Source organism: Theobroma cacao, unplaced genomic scaffold (assembly GCF_000208745.1).
Source record: "Theobroma cacao cultivar B97-61/B2 unplaced genomic scaffold, Criollo_cocoa_genome_V2, whole genome shotgun sequence".
NCBI classification, from domain to species: domain Eukaryota; kingdom Viridiplantae; phylum Streptophyta; class Magnoliopsida; order Malvales; family Malvaceae; genus Theobroma; species Theobroma cacao.
The window spans coordinates 14214-32824 of record NW_017234774.1 but is presented as its reverse complement, the minus strand read 5'-3'; the positions used below and the strand labels follow the sequence as shown (position 1 = coordinate 32824).

The window sequence follows — 18611 nt, the reverse complement described above, 5'->3', positions numbered from 1 at the left end:
CTAGTCAAAAAGAAAATAGGTTAGGTTAATAAAAATGGGAAATAAATTGATTTATAAAAAAATATATACGTAAATAATAATTATGAAATGAGATATTTGGCTTAAAAAGAAATAGTATTTAGATAAAAAGGAAAATTTATACAACAAAAATAGATAAATACTTGAATGTAAAAATATATATAATAAAATGAAATAAAAAATATAGTTAGATAAAAGTAATAAATATAAAATATTTATCCATGATATATATGCATACAAAGAAAATTAATGAGAAGAAATTTCAAAAAAATAACGAAAGAGTTGTAGGAAGTTTAATAAACAAATATTAAAATTTATGGGTACATCACACCTCATTATTGTATTGTTAAATGTCATGACATTTAAACGTATTGTGTGTACGAGTCAAAGCTCCAAGGATGAAATTTTTCAAAGGAGCTTGAGAAGGTGAGTTTTTTCGAAAAAAATTTTAGGTGAAAGGATACCTCCGAGTCCTACCAGTACAATGAGAGGGCTCAAAGAATATCTTTAATAAAAGACTTTCACTTTTAATAAGACTGCATTTACGAAAATATTATTTTTATTGACGAACGACTACCCCGATGATGGGATTTACTCATTAAACTTGCGAATGCGAGTTTGCCGAGTATTTTCTTATGTGAGAGAATACCCTCGGATCCTACCAGTATGATGGGCAAATTTGAAAAGTACACTCAATAAAAGGTTTTCGTTTGGCATTATCCATATTTTATGTCATGCATTTCACAATTGTATCACGTGTATGCCAAACTTGTAAAATATTTTGACTTGATTAATAGAATAAGGAATATAATAAATAAATAATAATTAAGGAAACGCAAGAATAAGATTAAAGGGGTTAAGATAATATATGATTACATGGTGCTGTTCGTGGAACGGGCGTCATAGGGGTGCTAATCCTTCCTTGTGCGTAACCGTACTCCCGAACCCAACTCTAAATATAATACGTAGACCAGTTTATTGTTCTTTCGACGGACCTAAAACCAATTTAAGATTTCATCGAATAGAACTAATTTAATAGGTGACCAATCACCACACCTAGTAAAAAGATTGGTGGTGACTCCTAAATATTTTATTTTCGCCCACGTCTAGCAGACGAGTTCCCGGACCCCAGCATGTTACGACATAAATTAATTTTAATATTTACAATTTTATACATGAAAAAGAAAAGAGTTATGACACGTTAACTGAAAATTCCGAAAATATCAAAGGGATTTTGGTTTTTGTAATTTCCTTTTAGTAAATGTGATGAACAAAAAGACATTTTTGAATTTACAGCTTGTTTTTTTGAAGAAAAAGTGGATTTTTAGCACGTGTCTAATCACTAGATCTTATATGCATGTCAATAAAATTTATGTATATGTCGAAAATGTGACGTATATTTAATGGTGAATATTGAATATATACCAATAAATTCATTTTGTTGATTGAAAAATCTGTACTAAATTAATTACAAACATATAGGTCACTGATTGAACAGCACTGTAACTCCAAATGGATACTAAGAGATTAACAAATAAGCTAGTAATTAAGCTACTGTTTTAGGGGCGTTCACACCAATCACTTAATTGTGAATTTTTCAGTATATTTGATTGTAATGGTGGTGATTAGATTTTGGTGTTTCCAATATATACCTTTTCACATCACAATATGCTATTGAATTTAAAATTTATTTAGATTTTTTTAGTTGATACTTATATTATTTGCTATTTGATTAACCTTAATAAAACTCATAACGATTAATTATTTTAAAGTCAAAGGTGAAAGTGAGACTAGGCAGAGGATCAATGTCATACCCTCTTCCTCATAAATATCTAATGTTCTAAATAGTTTTGTGTGGCCTTATGAATGAAAGCTTTCTCTAAATAGTTTTGTCCAATAATAATAATAAAGTAATTTTAAGTATATCTAGGTAGTGTTGAACTGTGATAAGGGCTAAACCCTTTCGCAATCACACTTTCCGTGCCTTTATATTACATTTTTATAGTGTTTTACAAGGTTAATTAAAGGCATTAAACAAAGAAGTAAAAGTTGGAATCTGATTCAACTTTGTAACCAAGACTTTGATTCTTCCTATTTTTTTCTCGTCTGTGCAAAGATTTATTTTTTCGCTTGGTCAAAATAAAAATTTATTAATAGTGAAAGCTGAAACATTATTAAAATCTTCATAATGAAATTAATCATAGAAATACAAACAAAATACATTAAAAAAAAAACCAAAGTCCAAAATAATGACAAACCACTCAAAAAACCATCTCAACACAAAGTTACCACCAGACATAAAGCATTTCATCTCGATCAACACCAAATTTAACAAAAGAGTCCACCAAAACGTTAGCTTCTCTAAAGTTATGCAGAAAACAATGCCACCGATAATTTTCCTTAAGTTGTCAATTTCATTAAAAAAGTATCAATTGTCCCATAGTCTAAATTTCTCATTGCACATCTAGGAAATTGTCCAATTGGAATCAAATTCAACAGTCATAGTTTTCGAACCAACCTAATTTAGTGAAATAAATAGCTACAATGCATAATTTTCCATCGATAGTTTTGTTCCAATGAAATTTCGTTAGTAGTTTTCCTCAGAATTTTGTCAGTAATTTAATTTAGTCATGATCAATAATTAGTAATTTCATCAAAACCTACGGAATTCTGTCAGTACTGTAGTCATTACTTATATATTTCTATTAAAAATTCCTAACGAAATTTTGTCAGGGATTTATTCATTATCTATGGATTTCCATTGGAAATTACCAACAAAATTTTATCGGTAATTTAATCATTATCTACGGATTTTGTTGGAATTACCAACGGAATTCCTTCAATAATGTAATTTACTCATCATCAATAATTATGTTTGTTAGTGATATATGGTTAGAGACCAATAAAATTTCCCTTGACCATGCAATAAAAAGAAAAAGACTTTATTTTTTACCATTTAAAGTTGAAGAGAAGGCAAAAATCTTGAATTAGAAAAAATGTTTCAGTAGTGAAATAGAATAAAAAAGAATTGATTTTCTTTTTCAGTGTTATGCTGAAACCAAATATTTCCTAACACCGTTATTAATGAGAAGAAACATGATGGTGCTCTTTAGAAATTGAGATAGAGAAAAGGGTAGGAAATTGCTATAGAAGATCTCTATTCAAGTTTAAGTGACATTATCTGTCCCACTATTATAGTAGGAATCTTGACTAAGACTTGATCTTTTATTTTGGTCCATGAATCATTCAAAGTTTAATGTGGCTTGATTGCAATTGGAACGGGCATTCTCCATTAAGAAAATGTGGTGTTCCAAGTTCAATAACTGAATAGACAAGATTGAAATTTCTTTATATAACTCAATGTTGTAATACTGACCACTAAACATTGTCTCAGATGTGATCGTAGTTGACTCATGCTCTTTCACACGCCCTTTTGGCTTAACACGGGCTCAATTAAGGCCTCGAACCTATGTGGACCTTATGATGTGGTTAGGGTAACAGGGCCATGAAAATCACACAATAGTGCTATAGTAACCGACCCACAAAGTACCGACTTTTGGCATTAATTCTACGCAATGGCACTAAGCAGTGGTCAATAAAAGAAATCCATGAGATTTCTGATGCAGAGTATCCACTTGAGTGGCAATTGCAAAGCATATGACTCATGTCATTGCTTACTAGGTGTGAGCAGTGGATTCAAACTCAAAAACAAACTGAGAGGAGAGAGCAGCCAAATAAAGAAACTTTAGAAAAACATACTTTCTATTTCGCTCAATATTTTACAATATAGAACTTTGGTAACTAACACTTGATCCTTATCAGTGACGGAGTTGCCTTATATAAGCATTACAAGACTACACAACAACAAACTAGCAATTATTTGTGATAGTGACTTGATAAGACTAAAGTTACATTATATCTTACATTATTGGTGCACACCTTTCTAAAAAGCATTAAGATAAAACATAGAGACAAAAATAAGGGAATTGATTCTTTTTCACTCCTTTTGAGGCAACATTATTTTTGAGGAAGCATCGGATTCTTTTTTCTCTATCTTGATGCAATTATTTGTTGATGACTTGGCACACTCGAATAAGAACTAAAATTTGGATTTTTTGGACTGTGAATTTTTGGGTTTTCATGGGCTTTTTATGGGCTGTCAAATGGAAAGTTAAGATGGCTATTGTCCGCTCTAGGGGAGAAGTTGTAGTCAAATATTTGTTCAAGGGATCTATTTGTTGTTTTCATTTCATCTTCAGGAGATACTTCTTCACCTTTGCTAGTGGACACCTTAGTTATTCTTGATTTTAGGCATAGTTCATTGACAGAGAAGTCTTCTGGATTGAAGTCATGACCTAGGTCATATGGATCATTCTTAAAGTCACAGGCATAGGGGTCTTAAGTTTGTCGAAAGTCAACTTGGGCTTTCGGCTTGGCTTCTTGAATCATAAGTACTTGCCAATATGGGTTCCATTGGACTAGATTAAACTTGGATAAATTAAACTTAAAGTCAAGGTCTAATGGTTTCATGGTTGGATTTTTGTGTTTGTCTTTGTAGATTTGTTTGTCAACTCGTAGCTGAGTGATGTAGCTTTCAAGATATTACTTGCAAGGTTTGTCATTAAGTTGGGGCCAGATTTCCACTGGAATTGCTCTGTTCATTTCATAGAGTTGTCTTTGTATCTTAACATATTCCTAGAGATGGGTATGGATCTCATTATGGAGGGAATAAGGCTGGCTAGAGAGGATGGTCGTATAAGAGAAGTATTGGATAGCATTTGTATAATTGCAAGGCCTATGGAATATGGTGAGAATATATTTATGATCCCTATGAAACTTCTGATACGTCATAAGCCATTTCTTTTGGGTTGAGATGGGCCTGAACCAATTAAGAAAATATTTAAGGTGATCATGGTGTAGGTCAAAGATGTGTTTATTAGATCAAAATATGTTGTCATGAAATTTGTTGAAAGTACCTATGAGGAGGTCAAATGGAAATTCTATGGAAACATAATATAAGTGACAGAAATACCAAAGGAAACTAAGGGTTTCTTTGGGGAAAGTTATCCAATGCCTCATAGGAAAACGTAGTGGGTGGATGAAGGGATATATGGGACGGATTCCTATGGGCTGGATTAACCTATCACCCAAACGTCTAATTATTTGACTCAGATATTTCATCAGGAGTGGGTAGGCATGGGTGTGAAAGGAATGTGTTGTAATGAGAGTGAGGAGCTCTGATGGGAGCTTGTCTAGTGGAAGATTTTCTTCTATAACTGGAAGATCTTTTGGATTAAGGGGTATGGGATGTTAGGTTGGGGAGAGTTTGAAGAGGAGGGAACATCTCCAAATGGTTGGTAAAGGGGTTTCACCATTACGATGATTGGGAGTATTTTGGATAAAGAGGGATTTTGGATAAAGGGGCTTGGTCAAGATAGCATATCCAGGAGGACATTGTCTTTGCCTTTCATATGTTTGAAGGAGAAAGAGTATTGTGAAAACCACCATGCCCATTGCAATAACTATGCGTTAGGGAGAGCTTTCTTTTTGAAACTCAGCATGTTCTCAAAGGTTGACATGTCTGATTCCACAGTAAATTGATGTCCTATCAGATGGAACTCGAACTTCTGTATGCCATACTTGACAGCAAGAATCTCTTTAAAACTGGAGTGGTAGTGTATCTTTGAGTCTTTGAAATTTTCACTTTTATATCTGCATACCTTTCTTTATCCATTGGATTCTTTGAGTAGGATTGCGAACCAATAGTGATTGCTTGCATAAGTTTGGAGTATTCTTTTCCTTTGGGAGGGAATTTGCAGTGCTGGAAGTGACTTAGCCAAAGATTTGAGGATCTGTATGGTTTTCATTTGCTTCCTTGTCCACTGTTCGGGAGAGTCTTTCTTTAATAGTGATCTTAGTGGACTTGTAATCTTTGAAAGATTAAGGATGAATTCACTCATGTAGTTAACAATTTCGAGGAACTGTTGAACTTGCTTTTTTGTGAGTTTTTCATCTGGAAAGAATTGAAGTTCTTAGCCAATGTGTGGCTACATAATATATTGTCCATTTTTTGAGTGCATACTAAGGAAGTCAATTTTCGTAGCGCCTAATGTCATCTTTTTCTCAAATAACATTATCCCATAGTACTAGATAACAAAGGTCGGCCTTTGGGTGAAGCCACCCAAGCAAGGGCTTTAGGCCCCCAATTTGGAGAGGCCTCAAATTTGGAAAAGCTCTATAATTTTATAATATAATTAATTATATTAAAAATATATAAAAATAAAAATAATTAATAAAATTATCTATTTTCTCATTTCCTTAATTATGTGCTTAATAAATCTCAATTTTCTATCGCTTCTTAATTTCGAAAATGCTATTAATTCTCATCATTTCTCTTATTTCCAATCTACTAGCTGTCATTTGTATTTAATCATCTCTAATAGTTATTTTTTTCTCACTTATTTCTTCTATTTTCAATCAACATATTTAATAATTTTTAACAGCTATTTTTTCCTATATATAAAACCAATTATTTTTTTTAATGTATAACATCTAGTTTTGAATTCTTATTTTCTCATTTGTTCTTTCTTCTTTCTTCCTTTTAACTTTAATTTTCCTCCAAAGAATAAACAAGAAGTCTGCTATGTTATTATCTTCATAAAGTCGTGAGCCTTATTTACGGTTAGTAATAAGTATTCAACAATTAAGTACTATTGTTCTAATTTTTACAAATTTTTTACTTTAATTTAGAGCTTATATTATATTATTATATTGTCTTTATTTTATGTGATAGTTGATTTATTTGAATTAAAAATTTTGATTGTTGATTTATATTAATCATTTAAAAAATATATGATACTTGTTTTAGGCCTTTAAGCTTATTGGGCCGTCCCTGTGGAAAACGTTTCGGAATCCTTCCAATAGGTATCTGTGACTTGTCTCTTCAGGAGAAAACAGTAAGATATTGCCAACATAGATAAGCGCATTCTCTAATATTAGGATGAATATCTTTGTCATTACTTTCTGAAATAGAGACAGTGCTATCTTCAATCCGAAGGGTATTATTGTTCATTGAAAATGGTGTTGTGGGATGCAAAACATTGTTTTGTATCACTTTGACTGGTTGATTTCAAGTTGCCAAAATCCTGCTTTGAGGTCGAACTTGGAGAAAACCTTGGCATTAGACAAATTCGTGAATAATGTTTTCTTGTTGGTAGTGGGAACTTGTCGTCTGCTAGGAACAAGTTTAATGGCTTGTAATTGATGACCAATCGTAACTTGCCACGTACTTGCTCTAAGCGTTTGTTAACATAGAACACTTCGCATGACCATAAAAAGGTTGTGGGCTCAATTAGTCCTCAGGTTTGCAGTTGGGCACATTTTTCAATTGCTAGCTTGAGATGGTCTGGGTTCATGCCTAAGTGGCTGGCCTTTATTAGGTTGGCCAATTCATCTTTTTGAATGCCAGAGTGATGAAAAACTTTGGGTTTTTCCATAGTGGATTTGGACATTTCAAGAGGAAATCTGCGTGACAATCTGCACAAGAAGTTAGGATCAACTTCTGTCTAATATATTCAAATTGGGACGGGTGCAGGGTCATGGTGAATAGGTTCGGTAGGAGTCTCCATGGTTGGAAGAATTGTCTACATTTAAGAGCGTTACCGTTTAGCTTGAAACCTAGCTCGTCGGAGACAATATCAAATCCAACTACCAAGTCCTTGTGCGGTAGGGAGGAATCTAGTATCCTCTGAGTTATTGAGATTCTTGGGAAAAACTCAATGGTAACTAGCTGGCTAATGAAGTCCGTTGCAAATGTGCTTTCATCTACTATTCTGAAATAAGTCTTTTGGTTTTTCCACAGTGATGAGGGTAAGACAATTAGGTTAGCAATCGCCTGTGCTACGCTTGTGTCGAAGAAAGTTGTAACTTGAATTGGAGGCGATTCATCATCGATGTATATTCGAATAGGGGCTACTGGAGAGATCAGCTGTTGTGCTGTGAGATATTCCTGGATCGTCATGCAATCCATGGATGTATCTATTGAGTCATCATCATAATAGCTTGAATCGATTGATTCATCTGAGTTTGAGCCTAAATCTTGAGTTTTGATAACAAGCAAAGTTTATGGACTCTGTTCATCATTGAAGGAGAAGACCAATTCTAGATTATCGTCATCAGATAAATTGTATAATGTCACATAAAAGGGAATTTGGAATTACAAATCAATTGCAAACTTGCAGCTCCACGAGCAAAAAGATATTGAATAATTTCAAGATTGTTCGATAAGTTTACACTATGCAATACCTTGTCTTGCAGGTTCTTGTTTTTTAGGTCTTTATCCTTCATCTTCGAGTCTAAACCATGAATTGTTTCCTCCATCTTCCTGATTTGCAAATCGTTGACCTTCATTTCTTGCTTTGATTTCTCAACCTTTTAGGTTCAGAAAAGAATTGTCATTGGTAACGTCAAAATGATAAATTACGCTTAAGAAATGTTGCCAATAAGTTGCCGGTTGTACCATCTGTTTGCATCTTAGAAGTTCTGAGTAGTCCATTTGCTTCTTTGCCGGACCCAAGTCTATCCCTCTCACTCTACTTCCAAAGTTCAGAGAGCATAGGGCCTCACCAAGGTCATTCTCGTGAGGACTGATTTGTACAAACATGAGTGTCTTTGAATCTCCTCCTAACAGACATAAACCTAATTATCAGGCTTTTTACTTCTATCTCTGTAGAAATTCTATGAAAGAAATAACAGACGTTTGGCCATGAAAGTAAAAAATAAAGGAAATTTTAAACTTGACTTGTTTTTATCATATATGTCAGAGTAATTTTAAACAAAGATAAAAATGTACCTAGAGAGTCTTGAAGCAAGTGTAAGCTTCGAATTCCTGCATGATTAAAGTACAGTTAAGTTTTAAACCTATGAAACACTACTGATTTCTATGTTCTTAGTAATATAGAAGTACTCATCTAGGTCCACCAACCATAGATTGCTCTTTGTGCATTCCCCATTCAACAAATTCTCTCCCTGAACCATCACACAATGTATGCTGCATAAAGAGTGACCCATAAGCTGGCATTTAGCTGTGTTTAAACACATTTTGTGCGACGAGTACTGAATTTAAAATCAACTGTGACAGACAGATAAGTGGGATCTACTGCTATGCTAATTGGCATTGGTTGAGCCAACAGCCCTCGCATTACTGCCAGTCTGTAGGACTTCCCAGACCTCGTTCATGTTGTTTACATGCGCTTCAACGAGCCCTGGGACATCATGCATTCCTTCACCCACTTGCCTTATTTCAAGCCTACAAGTAGCCACACCAATGTGAAAAGAGTTAGCTATTTGAAATTTTATAAGAATGAATAATCATTTATCAATGCTGAAGTCTCAGTCAGCAAAAGTTGCAAAGTTTAGATCACCAATATTACACAATGAATTTTGCTAGGGACAAGCACAAAATTTTATTAGTTTTATGATTGAGTGTTCAAGGAAAATTCTTTCTCTAATACCTGAAATAAAACCAAAAAGAAAATTCTGTTCTAAAAACATTTTAGCATGAGGATAATAAAAAGTATTGATACCATTTGACACAGTTAATTCCTCATCAGGATGAAATAGCAACAAAACAATGTATGAAACTCATCTAACAAAAGTTGGCATAACCAATCCGGAAAAGTAAAAAAATGTCAAAGAAAAAAGGCTAAAACAAAATTACCCAACCTTTTGGGCACTGTGCCTTGCTGAGAGCCTGAAACCAGTTAATCTTTTATTTGTTCATTGTGTACTTCTAAGACACCGACTGATATATCATATCGATATAACTTCTGCCGCACATTAATTATGCGAAACAATTCCTCAAGAGTCCTAAAATTTACTCCACGGGCTTCTTTTGTACCCTCCATTGTAAAAGTTTTTCCTGTCCCTGTCTGTCCATAAGCAAAATGCAGACATTGTAGCCATCTAGAACTGAGGTAGCAAATGGGGCTATGTCTTGGAAAGCATCAGCTAAACAAAACAAGCAACAGAAGTAAATTATTAAAAATTTTGAAATTAAAGTTCTAGCTTTGTATTAATTATAGATGCATCATTCAGCTCCAATTTTATACCCTCAATGATGAGAGCCATCTGCGCTTTCACTTGTCCCTCAATTGCAAGGGCTATAAATGGATATAACAGCATTTGTTCCCATGCAAGCAAGTGTAGGCAGTTACAGGTTAACAAAAGGGAAAAAGAAAAAAAAAAGGTTCATACCTAATGAGCCAACATGCATTGATTTGCGCATAAGCTCATTTTGAAGCTCCTGTAAAGATTTGCACGCTTCTTGACACTCTTTGCTCTTAAGTTAGTTCTCCCTCTTAAGCCCTTCAAAGGCTCTCCTCATTTCTGCTAATTCCTTACTTTGGCGCTCATAATCTCTTTGATCACTCATACTCTTTGCTCATAATTCCTCATTTCTGCTAATTTCTGCTAATTCCTTACTTCCACCTCACAATCACTCATATCCTGCAAGCAATCAATATTAAATGATCTCAAATTTTCTTTACTTCCTATTTTCAGCTCTCCTTTCAAACCTTGAAAAAGTTATAGAGAGTTCCATTACTCTTAGTGACTCATGATCTCTCAATTCAGCTATTCCCATGACTTCCTGTGATTCAGCTTCTTTAAAACATGTTGCACAAATTTGTTCAGTAAAAGTTTGAGTTCTTGACTTCAAGCCGAGGGCAACTATTTTTTCTGAAAAACAATAAATAAATGGTTTGCAGGGAACTATTTTCTATCAAGAATGTTGCAAACACTTCTGGCTTTTAATATGAGGTTTGTCCCGTAGAACCTTAAATAAGTATGCCTACATTTTTAGTTTTAGACAATATGAATAAGCAGAGAGATCAAAGATAAGTATCCAAGCTACAAACTTACTTGCACGAGAATCTTTCCTTACAGTAATACCACATACAGTTGGACTCCTCATTAATTAAAATTATTTTCATATGTATCACATATTACATTCATATAATAAATTAATAAATAAATCAGCATACAATAAGACTTGAACTTGAGACGTAAAGATTTCAAGACTTTCTTTTTTTGTTAAGATAAAACCTCATTTATTAAAAGTAAATAATATTAATCAATAGAAAATGGATAAACAAACACACTTACGTTGGCTTAATTCACGTTAATTTCATTTAAATTCAATAAATGTAAGTTTTAATGAGTTTTCAATACTTGACCCTAAAATTATAAAATATTATTTTACTGACTTGGCTTAGTCCACACTTAACTTTATTTCTTAGAAACCTTTAATATAATATTTTTTGAAATAATTTATTAAGATTTTTAATATAAAGTACAAGATCCTTAGGTTTAAAATAAATTTAATTTATTGAGAAGTGATTTATATTGCAGCTAACTAATCTAAAGACTGAAAGAAGAAGATTACAGCCACCCTAAACATCCGTTGTTTTTGACCAAACGAAAAGAAAAACTAATCTAAACACCATGCTTTGTAAAAAAAAAAAAAGAAAAAAGAAAAGAAAAGCACACATATCATAATTCCAGCAGCTTTTGTGATTTCTTCATCTTCTTCTTCATTAATTTCAACAAAACCTGTATTTTGAACGTATTCATCAATTCCCCACAAAGGTTGCAAAATAATTGCAATGAAAAGGATAATACAAATCATAGTAAAAAATATGGGACTAAGTATTATAATAATTAACATGGACTAAGTATTTAAATAATGAACATGCAAAGACCAGATTAATTAGTAAAAACTTTGAAGCTGTCGTATATATTTGTCTTTAAATAATATATATAGGCCAAAGTTAACACATATATTGTTACTAACCTTTGTTTTTCCTTAACCAAAAGAAACTAGCAACAGCTAAATAAAAAGCGCATTTGATGAACAACAATTAACATACCTGCAGTCTCATTGATGATTACTAACTCCTTGTCCGACTAGTGCAAGCATTCCTGTTTGACTTTTTTGGCCTTCGATGATGTCTGGCTTCAACCAAGCTCACAATCCATTTGGGTTTACCGGTCCGAAAAACAGCATATCCCATACCCACTCCAAACATAAATCCGGACATGTATCCAATTAGCACAACTTTCCACCCAAATCTAATTTCAGATTTTGAGCCATCTTCTTCTTGTAAATTTGAAGGTGGTGGCTGTTGTGCTTCATTACTGCTGCAATCTCTAGAGAGTGGAAAACCGCATAATCCATCATTCCCTTCATAGGAACTATTCTCAAACGTGTTGAATTGTTTGCCTTCAGGTATGTGCCCAACAAGTTCATTCTTGGAAAGGTTTAGGGAAGAAAGCATTGTCAGATTCAGCAATTGCTCAGGAATCTTTCCATCCAGCTTGTTTGAGGATAAGTCTAACCATTCAAGATTGATCAAATTTCCAAATGATGGTGGAATATGACCAACAAGGTAATTATGAGAAAGGTTAAGCCCAATGATTGAACTAAGCTTTCCAATAACTCTTGGAATCTCTCCTTCAAACTTGTTATTTGATAAATCAATGATCGTTAATGTGGCAAATATTTTCATTAATTCAACCTCTTGCCCTTTTTCGATCAAATGAACAGAATAACTGTAAAAGTTACCCATTGTAACATCAGAACCCCCAATATACGGCATGACATCTCTATTTTCTTCCACATTCATCATAGCATTGAAATTTTCTATATACCTAGTTGGCAACTGTCCAGTAAAACTGTTATTGGAGAGGTCTAAAATTTGGAGCTTACGAAAATAATGCGTATGCCTTTTGCCATTTACGAAACCATGCATTTGATTTGATTTCATTACAAGAACTTTTAGCTCTTGGAGAGTTCCTAGCCAATGAGGGAATGTAGCATTGATCTTATTGTTGCCAAGATCTAGTACTTGTAGACTTCTACAATTAAGGATGGATCGTGTCAAAGGCCCTTCCAATTGATTAGCATTCAAATTAAGATTCTCCAATTGACATCCCTTTGCAAATGTTGCAGGAATGGTTCCATGAAGTTTGTTCGTCCCTAGATTCAACATACGAAGGCTTTTGCTTAATTTTCCAAAGCATTGCGGAATAATTCCACTCAAATGGTTGTGAGACATGTCTAAAATTTCAAGATAACTCACATTGCATATGAGATCAGACATCTGTCCATTCAAATTGTTATTTGAGATCAAAAAAGTAGATGTTGTCAAAGGTGGAATTGGAGGATCTCCTTGAATCAAATTCGAACTTAAATCAAGAATTCGAATATTCTTCCATGGAAGTTGCTCTAATTCTGTCATAGAGTTGTGAGATAGATTTAAGTAAAACAAAGAGTCTTTCCCAACATCCCACATCCATTTGGGAATCTTGCTGTAGATTCTATTATTGGAAAGGTCTAACCTTTCCAAAACTTTTGAGCCTCTTAGAAATTGGGGGAATTGATTGACATTGCAAGATGACAGATACAAAAGATAAAGATTAGGCAATGTATAATCAGTACTGGTATGGTTAGAGTTGAAGTATAGATTGTTATATGAAAGATCAAGGTATTGGAGATTTTGGAGTTTTGAAAACAGGTCAGATTCTACAATTCCACTAAGATTATTTGATGATACATCAAGCCTAGTAAGGTTCACAAGTTGAGATATTGAAGATGGATCCAAACCTTGGAGTTTATTATTCTGTAAAAATATCGCTTCTAGTGATATGTGTTGAAATTGCTTGATATAACCACTGAGCTGGTTATGTTGGAGATTTATGGACTTTAATGAGGAAGTGGTATACAACCATGAAGGAAGTGTACCATTGAGAAAATTAAAAGATAAGTCTAGATTGATTAGATTAGGAAAAGCAGTTACCTCATTTGGAATGGAACCTTCTAGTTGATTGTCAGAGATGTCCAACAATTTAAGTTGAGATAGGTTTGTGAGTAAGGATGGAATCTGTCCTCCAACATAATTCCCCAATGATCTCAGCATTATTCTTGAAATGTTACATGCTTCGAGATGCAATTCCTCCAAAGAAACTAGGTTACGAATTAAGTTAAGTGAACCTGGACATAGAGGAGCCCCTGATAAAGACAAATACTTCAAAGATCGTAGATTGCGGATGGGATTAGGCAATGCTCCAGACAGATTTGTAAAACTTAGATCCAAATGTTCCAATGAAACTAAATTGCCAATGGAATTAGGCAATGCTCCAGAAAGATTCGTATGACCTAGATATAATAGCTCAAGATGGTTGCTCTGGTTGAAGTTTGGAAGATAGATATTGAGATCATGATTGTATCGTAAATTGAGCAACTTGAGGTTTGGCAGGTGAAAAATGTTTTCTGGGAATTTTCCTTGCAAACCACAACCTTCAAGACTAAGAGAGCTTAAAGAAGAGGATATATTCATCAAGACAATAGGATTAATAGAAGACATGTTGATTCGATGAAGAAACAGTTGTCTCACCTCTGTTAGGTTCTGAACAAGTCCTCCCAAAGTACGTTTGTCAATTGTTTGAAGATAATTCCGAGAGAGATCAAGTGAAACCAACTTTGACAAGTGGGAGATTTGGAGTGGAATTTGTCCTGTGAAGACTGAGTCCGTGAGGTTGAGTTGCGTTAAACTTGTGAACTGAGCAAACTCAGATGACATCTTGGAACCGTTAAAATGGTTATGTGCGAGGTTAAGCTTCTGTAGTTGTGGAAGATGGAATAGACTGCTGTTGGAAAAAATGACACCATATAACCAACTGCAACAGAGGTCAAGGCCAATCACATGGCCTGTTATATTGTCGCAAGTGACTCCATCCCATGAGCAGCAATCAGTCCCTTCCTTCCACGAATCAGTCTTAGGATAAGATGGGGTGCTAGTATGTTCGCATTCCTCTGAAGCAGTTTCATTGATGGAAAAGGAGCTTTTAAATTTCATCAAAGCTGAAGCCTCGTTGTGAGAGCAGAGGGGTGTTGCTGAAGGGGCAAATGAAGAGGATGAAAGAGTAGGCTGAGAACTCAAGCAAAACATTAGAAGACAGAGAAGCTGATAGAAGATTAGTAAGCAGCCCATGTTTGTGATTATGGTTATGAGAAGAGAAACATGCAGTATACTTATAGGCTGCCGAGTCAAACCCGAGTCTTGCAATGCTATAAGGATGCCAAAGTGTTTGTTGAGCAAGACATAAACAGAGGGGTCCATCCATTGCCAAAGATGAAAAGCTTTATGTTGTCATTGTTACTTTATGAATGTCGTGTATTGCTTTTATTCTATACTAGAGTGGTCCCCTGCTTTGCGTGGGTGTATTTTTAATTAAAAATAATTTTAAATTACATAATATTATAAATTAAATTTGGAAATATTATAAAAAAATAAATTAAAAATAATTATTTTAAAATATCGATATTTTAAAAATATTTTCCCATGTCTTATTAAGCAAATATTTTTATTTAAAAAATTTTTATTTTTTAAAAACATTTGATTTTTTATACCTTAATATATGTTAATATTAATATAATCATATTTTGTAAATTACCATGATTCTAATAGTTAAATGAAATTAAAATTAAGAAAATTAATATATTGAAAGTCATTATTCATAAACTACATAATTTATATGGGTAGCAAATAAAAAAAAAGCTACATAGATTATATAATAAAATCATTAAAATAAAACAAATATTTTTTTGAAAGTCAAAATAAAATGAATATTAATTACGCATATTAAAATTTTCTTAATTTTAATGATGAAATTTTGTAAATTATCATCAATTTTAATTACTACTTTTTTATCTTATGCCTTCATAATTATTTAGAATAATCCACCTTGTGAAAATAATTTTGGGATCCCCCAATAATTTTAGTAAGTCATTATTAACTTTATTCAATTAATTATTTTATTTTTTATTACTAATCAAAAAAATAGTTTCAATTTTTTATTCTCATCTCTTTTTTAAAGTAATTTCATAAATTTAATTCATGCATAACAAAAGAAATTACATAAACAAAATAAATTGGGTAAGCCTAAAGCTAACCGGTTTAGATTTGGGTGAATCTGATTCACCTCTTTTTTTTTTTTTTGTATCCATAAAACGTCAGTACTATTTCAACTCAAAGAAAAACACCGATGAAGCAACGTTTTTTGTGCATATGTTTCATTTATCTGTTGTGCAACCATACATGAATTAAGACTCACAAACGAACTATTACTGCACCCTAGACCATGCAGGATTTGTAGAAGTAATGGTTCAGATCTATTTAGATAATGTTTGTGATCTGGTATATACCGTTATGCTCCATCTTTTCATTTGGGTTTAAACTTAAGCATAAGCAATTTCTTTCCTTTTTTTTCTATATTGAATATAAAATATAATTATTTTAATTTTATAATTAACTCTATCTAATTGTACAAAAACAAAAGGAATGAGAGAGATAGAGAGAGAGAGAGAGAGAGGCTTTCTTCAAAATTATAACAAAAAATAAAAGAGGGAGTGACATGATCAGAAATATATGAGACCCTTGAATTCAATCTCTTCGAATCCCCACTTGTTTAGGGAGTTCAACATGATTCTTGTCCTTTCAGACCATTTCAATTGCAAGTCCATTTTCACCTATCATGAACTCTCATTCACCTTATCTCCACCCCTTTATGAAGTTGTGGTCAAATCTAGAAGCAGCTTTGGGTCTTCTTTTTATATATGCTATAGATGTGGGGCAGTGAAGAAAAATACAGAGGAAATTATTTATTCAAAAAGAAAAGCATTAAAACTAACAAGGGAGTTACACTCTCCACCCAAAAGCCCTAAAATTATCAAATTAAAAAAATAGAAGAAATAAAAATTAATATTCTTAGAATCACTACTCTTTCTTTCCTCTATTATTAGTAGTGCTATAATTAAATGATAATAAAGGAAATTTTAGTATACCAATTAGTTTAAGAATAAAATTTAGTTGAAAAAGTAACATTCTATTTTAATTTCAAATCTGGGGTTGAACGTCAATTACTCCAAGAATTACTATGGCATAGAATAGAAGACTTGTTGACCTCAAAAGTCTTGAGCAAGGATCACATTTTGTCTTTGAATTGAAAGAAGAAAATGGAAAAACTATATATTGTAATATATCAAAAAGTATAATTTGTTACTTATATATACGTGTATTTATATTATGATTATAATTAATATGTATTTTGTTACCATTATTTTAATATCTGAATAATTTGTAATTATTTTCATTGATTTTTTAGAATTTCAAATGTCAAATATATTATAATATTTTTCAATATATCTGATTTTAACTTAATGTCTTTAATCATTATTTTATCTTCTTACCACATCTCTAGCAGTGTTTTACTAAACACATCGTCTCACCATTGCAGTTCCATTCTTCTTCACCATTACTACCAATCTCTTAGCTCCACCATCACTTCTGCTTTTCACCGGTGGAGTCAAAATGGTGACTAAAGCCATGAGAGCCAATCACACCAACTGCACTTTTTTTCAGCTTCAAACTGAAAATGGTGATTAAATTTCTGCTTCCATATTTCATATAAGTAGAAAATCCTTTGTTGACTTGGGAAAAACGTTGCTCTTTTTGCTTCTAACGTGTCCAAGGGGGGCATGGTGCTTTCTCTTTGTAATTATTTTGGACCCTCCATTGCCTACCCAATTTAAGTTAGTGGCTCGTCTAACATATAAGGTTTAAGAAATAAGAATAATCAATGCCCATGATCATGCCACCAACACTTGACTCATCCCTTTGTTATCCACAAGATTGAGTATTCTCACACCAGGATGCAAGCAAAATTTTTTGTAACTATACATATGAATTTTTTTAAATTAAAGGATTAAATTAATTTAGATATACAATTTAAAATCTCATTAGTAAGAAAAGAAAAACAACATATTTATTTTTATTTATATACTTTTTTATCATTATAGATATTTTATGAAATTTTATAGATTAAATCAATGTCTCTTAATTCATGACACTAACTTGATCACTCTCGTTATAGTAGTATAAATTATTCAAAATTTTAAAAGATTATAAGTGGAAAGTTAGAATTATTGGGAATGAAAATGAAACATTGTAAAAACATAACAGACTAAAATGGAAGTTATTTAGAGAATTGCATGTTGAAGTTAGCAATATTATTGCTATCAACGAATAATTTTCTTGTAAAAGTCATGGTTTATATATAATGAAAGATAGATTACTAATAAAAACCAATTATCAAATTAAAAAACTAAAAGAAATAAAAACTAATATTCTTAAAATCACTACTCTTTCTTTCATCTATTGTTGGTAGTGCTACAATTAATTAATAATAAAGGATCACACTTTGCCTCTTTCAAAAAGCTGAGTTGAAAGAAGAACGTGGAAAAGCTTGAAAGGATTGTTATTAATCTTTTCCTACTTTCTATACTTTGGGGTTGAAGGTTTAAGTCTGAGGCTGATGGAGCCACAGATTTTTCTCCCTCAGCTCCAGTGAAGTCAAGTTAGCGTGTTAGTTTGGGGTTGAAACTTTAATCATCCTTTGTAATATATAAAGACCGTAAGGACCGGGGTCACTTGACATGATCTGCCCCAACTCCCAATTCATTAGTAGAAATCTGG

At 32.8% G+C, this 18611-nt stretch overlaps 1 protein-coding gene across 1 annotated transcript; it reads right to left on the bottom strand.

Annotated features, from left to right (window-relative positions):
• Positions 1–11379: 11379 nt before the first annotated feature.
• On the bottom strand, positions 11380–15068 carry LOC108663905 (receptor-like protein 12). The gene is made up of 2 exons (XM_018129795.1): positions 11946–15068; positions 11380–11628 (listed from the first exon to the last, which is right to left on the bottom strand). Exon 1 carries the CDS (start codon positions 15066–15068, stop codon positions 11967–11969), a length of 3102 nt encoding a protein of 1033 aa, XP_017985284.1. The 3' UTR covers positions 11380–11628; positions 11946–11966.
• Positions 15069–18611: the final 3543 nt, after the last annotated feature.